The 8,038-nt window shown below is 33.7% G+C and overlaps 1 protein-coding gene across 1 annotated transcript; it reads left to right on the top strand.

Moving 5' to 3' along the window:
- The first annotated feature begins 2,439 nt into the window (after positions 1-2,439).
- Positions 2,440-4,741, top strand: LOC145561790 (cytochrome P450 84A1-like). The gene is made up of 2 exons (XM_081621899.1): positions 2,440-3,447; positions 3,872-4,741. The coding sequence occupies exons 1-2, from the start codon at positions 2,503-2,505 to the stop codon at positions 4,493-4,495; spliced, it is 1,569 nt and encodes a 522-aa protein (XP_081478025.1). The 5' UTR covers positions 2,440-2,502; the 3' UTR covers positions 4,496-4,741.
- The last annotated feature ends 3,297 nt before the right edge of the window (positions 4,742-8,038 follow it).

Raw genomic sequence — 8,038 nt, 5'->3', positions numbered from 1 at the left:
TGTTGATCCACCTTAGAATACCCCCGAAACCATTGTGGGGGATTGGTTTTCAAGGTGGTAAGGTTATTTTCGGGGTGGTTGGAGGATATTCCGAGTTGGTGAGGGTAGATTAGTGCTTTGAGATGGTGGTTTTTAGGGTTAGAGGTGGTGGTTTTGGGGTTGAAAGGTGGTTTAGATGTGGTGTAGACGATTTCAAGCAAGTTGTGTTAGTTTTGAGAATGAAAGCGGTGGTTTTGAAAGTGCTTTGAGGTCGATCGTCGGTGGAAATTTCGGGGTAGGTAGTATTTTACAACATTTTACCTTTTCTTAGGTAGTTCTTTACAACATTTTACCTTTATTAATTTTTTTTTAGGTAGTTTCTCGCAAAATATGGGTTTTATTAGGTAGTTTCTCACAAAAAGCCCTAACAAAAAATAATGTTCAGTAAAAATAATTTAAGGTTAGGAAAATAAGTTCATTTTTATATGTAAAATTAATTTTATTCAGTAAAAATAAGTAAATTTAAGGAAGATATATAATAGAAAATCAACAAAAATAATTTAGTTCAACAAAAATTAGGTGAAGTGAACAAGGTCTTAGCTAGTTATATTAATTATATAACCAATGAATGAATATACTACAGGCCACGCTAACTTAGTTCGAGCTATGGGGTACTAAATATTAGGAGCCATCGAACCACCACTATACTTTAAAGCATAAATCTTAACATTGAAAGAAATGAGAACATAAAGTAGAATTGTAAAATGAAGCTGATCGATAAATATGGTAAAATAGTGTGCTACGTACTTAGCTTCTCTTGTTGGGTTTAGCAAAAATGTGTAAAATTATATGGCTTTTTATAAAAGGATCAACTCAATCAACTTAATTAAGTTGAAGCGTGAAATAAATTCTCCTTAAAAAGAGTGGTGGATGATATTTTGAATTTGTGACTTTTTATTACGCTGAATTTAATATCCTGATAAAGGACCAAATATTTAAATTTATTATTGAAACCCATAATTTGTTAATTTATATACTCCATTACATTTTATTGTTTAGCCTCAATTATAAACATAGTCTAGTTGTCGACTCCCTGTGTGCCAAGTGGCATCAAAAGCAGGGAAAACTAAGGCATAAACAATACCTATATGAAAACACAAATTTGGATTTAAGAGTACATAATGTATGAATAATTGAATAAATGATTCTACTAGTAATAAATCTATAAATTTGAGTAGTACAAAAGAAAGGTGAAGGATGATGAGTTAGGAGTACGTTAATGCGAAAGGTAGTTGTAGATGTGCATGTTTACTTCGATTCATCGTCCTATCATTTCCATGTTGTTTTCGAAAAAAACTCGTGGAATAATGCTATGAATTATCGTGTTTGTAAGGTGTAACGAATTAGCTTCTTAGGCGGTATTATGGGGGGGACCAACCATATGTTATCTAGCTAAGTGAATTCTTCTTCTATATCTTTATGTGAGGCTGTTATTCATTAGTTAGTAATCGCTAATCGGGAAATGGAGAGATTGCCACTTTAGACGTAATTGGGTGGTTTTAGGCCGGAGTTCGATTCCTATCCCAATTCTAATACGGAGTATATAGTGTGTAGTATTGTATGTAGATCATTTGCTACAGAAGCAAATGATATAGATATGTAATTCCGTCATTGTTAAAGGTTTAAGTAACATTTGTATTGCAAGAGCTTTAGAGGTATCTAAAATTATATTGATGATTTTGATTGATATTTAAAGACTTTTTTTTTATCAACACTCATGTAGCTTAGTGTTGAGTCGTGTTTCCGTTTATATCATATTGATACTTGATAATGTATAGGAAGTCTCTCAAATCCAACCCCTAAATTAAGACATTTATACATAGTATAAAATTAATTATTCCTAAACGAATTTAGTACTCCGTACATGCATGCAAATAATGCACATGACGTTGCTTTCATTACTGAAATTTTTTCTAACAATAAAAAAATTAAAAAAAAAATAAATCATCTCATATTTTTTATTATTATTATTACAAAGTTTTTTTGATACATCATTTAAAAAAAAAAAAAAAAAAAAAAAAAGAAAGAGAGAGAGAGAGAGAGAGAATGTTGACAATGTTAATAAAGCGGAAAGCATTAGTCTATACTCTATATAGTCATAAAACTCGGTCTTTAAGTATGAAATCTTAGAATTGAATGTGGGCCTTGATTAAGTAAAGAGATATCTAGAGAAATTAAAAAAAAAAACTGACCAACTGAGAAGACAAACGTGAGAGTATGTATCCGGAAGAAATAAATGAAATAATAGTTGTATTAGTTTAATTCCTTACCGACCTCGCCAACTAGAGATGGAAGTATTACTAGTTTGTACTACAAACCCACATCACTAATTAAGTTGTATATAAACCCCTTTCTTATCCCCCTTCCTCTTCAGCAACCCATTTTAATTTAAGTTGCCAAACAAACACACTTAACCTTGTACTATAAACAAACACACACACACATAAACACCATAATAAAAGCATGGATAATATGCTCGCTTCCGTGTTGAAGTCGTCTCAAACTAATAATCCAATAGCTATGATAGCTTTGCTGTTCATAGCGCCCTTGTTTTTACTAGGCATCATCTCTAGACTAAGGCGAAAGCCGTACCCGCCAGGCCCAAAAGGCCTTCCTATCATAGGTAACATGATGATGATGGACCAACTAACCCACCGCGGCTTAGCCAAGCTGGCTCAACGCTACGGTGGTCTCTTCCATCTTAAGATGGGCTTCGTCCATATGATGGTTGTCTCCAGTCCCGAGGAGGCTCGCCAAGTCCTCCAAGTCCAAGACAACATCTTCTCAAACCGTCCTGCTACCATCGCTATCAGCTACCTCACCTACGACCGTGCTGACATGGCCTTCGCTCACTATGGCCCCTTCTGGCGTCAGATGCGCAAGCTTTGTGTCATGCGCCTCTTTAGCCGCAAGCGGGCTGAGTCGTGGCAGTCCGTCCGGGACGAGGTGGACTACATTGTCCATGCTCTTAAACAGCATGCTGGCTCTCCTGTTAACGTTGGGGAGCATGTTTTCAACCTTACTAAGAATATAATATACCGGGCGGCCTTCGGATCCAGCTCCTCAGAGGGGCAGGATGAGTTCATAGCCATCCTCCAGGAGTTCTCAAAGCTTTTTGGGGCGTTTAATATTGCTGATTTTATCCCCTTCTTCAGTTGGATGGATCCCAATGGCCTCAACGACAGGCTAGCTAAGGCACGGGGCGCATTAGATAGGTTCATTGATCGGATTATAGACGATCATATTACCAAGAAGAAGGCTATAAATGGACATGTTGATAAACAAGCAGAAGACGATATGGTGGATGATTTGTTGAACTTCTACAGTGACGAAACCAAAGTAAATGAGTCCGAAGATTTACAGAATGCTATCAGACTAACTAGGGATAACATCAAAGCGATCATCATGGTAACATACTTTTGTTATCCTATTATATAGCTTAGTCATCCCCCATGCATGCAAATATTTAACATGTCCATTACTTAACTAATATCTCACACTAATAGCAATTTAATTAAACGAATATTTTCAGAGATGGTTATCAGAAATGTTGAGATTTGTGGGTCATCTAACAGCTTTCAAGTTATTGTCAAAACTTTACCATGCAAAAAAACAAAAAAAATATATCAAAGTTTATGTTGTAGTACTAGTAGTATATTTTTGCAACGGTGTTATATTTATTGCCACAAATATAGTAATCCAACTTTATCAAAGATAAAATGGCGAGGTTGTACGATTTTGACTCGTGTTGATGTTAGAGTAAGAAATTACAAATTTTACTTAATTAATTGATGAGTTGGAGCACTGCAAGTAATCAAATAAAAATGTGCAGGATGTGATGTTTGGTGGGACCGAGACAGTTGCATCCGCAATAGAATGGGCAATGACTGAATTAATGCGGAGCCCCGAAGACATGAAACGGGTCCAACAAGAACTTGCTGATGTAGTCGGGTTAAGTAGACGGGTTGAAGAGTCGGATCTTGACAAACTCCCATTCTTTAGGTGTTGCATCAAAGAAACGCTACGTATGCACCCTCCAATCCCCCTTCTACTCCACGAGACTGCAGAAGATGCTGTTATAGGAGGATACTCTATTCCTAAGCAGTCGCGAGTGATGATCAATGCGTGGGCTATTGGGCGAGACCCCAAGTGGTGGTCGGATGCTGACACTTTCAAACCGGGAAGGTTCCTTAAAGAAGGGGTGCCCGATTTCAAGGGAAGTAATTTTGAATTTATACCATTCGGGTCGGGTAGAAGGTCATGCCCGGGAATGGTGCTTGGACTATACGCGCTAGAGATGTGCGTGGCAAACTTGCTCCATTGTTTTAGGTGGGAGTTGCCGGATGGGATGAAGGCAAGTGAATTGAGTACGGATGACATATTTGGACTCACAGCTCCAAGAGCGACTCGACTGGTGGCGGTGCCGAGTCCGAGGCTGTTGTGCACGCTCAACTGATCTGATGATACCAAGGATTGCAATAAGGAAGGCAATGTTTTATACGTAGTAGTTGCCAATTTGTAATCACTTTTTTTACTACTAGTACTTTATTTTTGCCCGCCAGAGTGCGTGGGAGTATCAACTATCAAAGGCGAAGGCTGCTCTCTAATTTCTTATCTGTGGATATATTATTGCATACTCCGTATATATGTTCCCCTCAAATTTTATTTCATTCAACTAATAAAAACACGCTCTTCATTTTCATATCAACTTTTAATTTCATTTAATTTAATTTTGAGTCAACAACTCTCTTATTCTAGATTGCTTTTATATATATATATATATATATATATATATATATATATATATATATATATATATATATATAATTCTACCATGCTAATTTCTGCTCAAATTATTATTGTTAAGTTTAAAGTCAACAAATTAAAATTAAAACTCCCTTTTAAATTTTAATAATGATAAAGTTTGTTACTATAAAAAATTACTACGTATTATAAAAGTTTGATTTTTTCTTTTAGTTACCTCTATATAACTCAAATAAAAATTATAAAATTCTATTCTTTTTGTTTGGCACATGTGAAAATTAAAGCTTATTTTACATTAATTTAATGTAAGCCCAACTCGTTGTATGCAAGACGGACTGATGTTTGCTTCTAAATACGTACCTTGTAATAGTGGCAAATTTTATCCTTGCAAATAGAAATAAATATATGCGTTGTAGTATAAATCAAGAAAGCTAACTAAAGGAAGTGAGTACATATTAGTTACATATACAACAGATAAATAGGGAAATCTGTAAGTGCAAAAAAAAAAAAAAAAAAAAAAAAAAAAGTGTGCAATTTTTAATAAATACAAGTGATCATAATTAGGTTTGCTAGTTGATGTTAAAGATGACAATTACATGAATTTCGACCATACAATATTGATCTCTCACACATATTAAGTGAATTACAGTAGAGAAAATAAAGGAAAAAAGACTTAAGTGGGATAGAAGGACCATTAATCAAAAAATGACTTTCCGCCAACAAATCAAGAAATGAAGGTCATTACTTGAGATATTGTCCAACTTAGTTTGCCTAAACATATCTTGTCTTTTGTCTCCACTTGCATTGTTTTTATAATCCTTATTATTTTTCGACTTTTTCAGTGTCTCCAAATTGAATCCATTTGCTATTTTATTTTATTTCATCTATTTTATTACGAGTACTTTAATTAATTATGGCCTTATTTGGCAATTGGTTGTTGGTTGTTGGCTGGTTTGATTGGTTGGTTTGACTGACTGTTTGTATTGGCTTTTTTATTGGCTGTTTGACTTTTTATTAGTATAAAAACATGTTTGGTAAAATTGGTTGTTGGATGTTATTAGTAACTTAGGTAACCAAAAGCCAAAAGGTACTCCAAGTAGCTTTTCCATTTTGGCTTAAAAGCCAGCTTTTCAGCTAGCTGAAAAAGCCAATTACCAAACACAAATTTTGGATGTTTGACCAAATCAAAAAGCCAATCAAAAAGCCAATGAAAAGCCATTTACCAAACAAGCCCTATATATGTTCATCAATAACATTATACTTTTTGTTTGTTAGGAACTAGGGAGTATTTTAGAAAAGAAAAAGGTACAAACCTTTGATTCTAATTAGTTTATTACCCTTACATTCAATTTTCAAAGTAGATGTCCCATGAAAGACTTAAGCGGATATGTGTAAGATCAGAGTCGGAACGAATCACCATCAACATTATTCTTCATGCATGTAATAGTTTAAATTTTTATTACATTAATTCTTGTTTATAGATATCCGAAATAATACATAGCATAATAAGTAAACTTTGAGATACGGAGTATATGGCATCATAATTTCAAACCAAATTTGGTGTTAATTAATTTAATGGACCATCTTTTTCAGCAACCAATTTGAAATCGTCAAATTTGACCAGATATGTGACCAATAGTCTTTCTTTAAGCACAATTATTAATATATCTAAGGGGAAAAAAAATCTTGCTAGATTACTTCATCCATAAGGTAGGTAATCCATCCAATTTGACGAGTATATGAATATAGAGAAATTTAAAAATATACTCTCTGGGTTCCTCTTTTGTTCTTTTCATTGGATCAAAAGAAGAAAAAAAAACTATATAATTGCATGTTTATATTAATCAACATTGCTTATAATATGTTAGAAAATACATAAATACGGAATAGTAGCTTAAGGAAATGAGAAAAACAAAAGACGGCAAAGGAAATAAAACAATACGGAGTATTTAAAGAGTTCGACTATTCTTCAGCACAATTACAATACTAGAGGTCGAGGTACGGACGTGTCGTTCAATTCTGTTGTGTTTATGATGAAAATGGCCTGGGTGAATTAGGATGTAAAATATTTTGATCCCTTTGATGCATTTGTCAGCATGTTCAGCCTTAAGAGAGGGGCATTCATCATCTGATCTCACCTTGTTGCGAGGTGGGATGTTGATATTGATTTTGATACATAGACAACATAGTACTACTTTAAACATACTTTGTTAAGAAGCTTGACTTGAATTAATAGAGTTAATTTCTTATCATATTTACTTTTTTAGTACTAACAAGTATTTATTCAAAAGTTGACAAATCGATGATTATTAGAGTTTACGAGTTCAAGTATGAAAAAAAAGTCGTGATAGTTGTTGATGTTATTTGCTGTATTGTCAATAAGTGTTTATGATCGCATATATACAACATATGTACCTAATTTACACATAAAGGACTAGTATTGCAGTTTCTATTGGCTAATTTCTTTCTTTTATTTTCTTCATTTGGCACATTAATTTGAATTGAAGTACTTCGTAGTAGTATAGATAGGTTGGATAAAAGTCTTAACAATATATTGTGTCTCCTACAGACTCACCTAATAAGATCGTAATATTCCTCCATTTTCTAGATGACATCCCACCAATTCATGTCAGTGCACTGTATAAGTTACACAAACACAAATTTTGTCGAGAACTACCAATTAAAACACGTGTTTTGGAAACAACTACCTGTTAATTTTTTTTTTAAAAAAGAACTACCACAAAGTTGTAACAAGTTTAACTAGCACTACCACTCTAACATTTCCGACTAGAATATTCGGCATGTAGGTTCCACGTTTTACCTTTACTTTATAAAATCACCTTCTAAATTGACTAAATTACCCTTTATAAAGGTAAAAAGTGGTAAAAAGTGAGACTCTAATGTCGAAGATTCTAGCCAAAATTGTTAGAGTGGTAGTGATAGTTAAACTTTTACAACTTTGTGGTAGTTCTTTTAAAAAAAAAAATTATTAGGTAGTCGTTTTCAAAACACGTGCTTTAATTGGTAGTTGTTGACAAAAATTTCTTTAATTTATCTTTTTTTCTCTTATAGTACTAGTTATCTTCTCAAAACAATAATGGAATACACACCTTTTTTTTTTTTTTTTAATAGATAGAATAATAGTACACCAAATTGTAAATAGCTCACCCATTCAAAACCTCCCTCAACATGGATGTATTAAGCAGATGAATGGTACAACTGTTAAATATTCGAG

Source organism: Chenopodium album, chromosome 10 (genome assembly GCF_948465745.1).
Source record: "Chenopodium album chromosome 10, dcCheAlbu1.1, whole genome shotgun sequence".
Classification (NCBI taxonomy): domain Eukaryota; kingdom Viridiplantae; phylum Streptophyta; class Magnoliopsida; order Caryophyllales; family Amaranthaceae; genus Chenopodium; species Chenopodium album.
Note: the sequence above shows the minus strand (reverse complement) of the source record. Positions and strands in the feature narration are given on the sequence as shown.

Bases quoted from the DNA above. Each gene is read 5' to 3' on its own strand.
- LOC145561790 (XM_081621899.1), top strand. From the start codon at position 2,503: ATGGATAATATGCTCGCTTCCGTGTTGAAGTCGTCTCAAACTAATAAT. The intron at 3,448-3,871 runs GTAACATACTTT...AAAAATGTGCAG, and splicing joins ACATCAAAGCGATCATCATG to GATGTGATGTTTGGTGGGAC.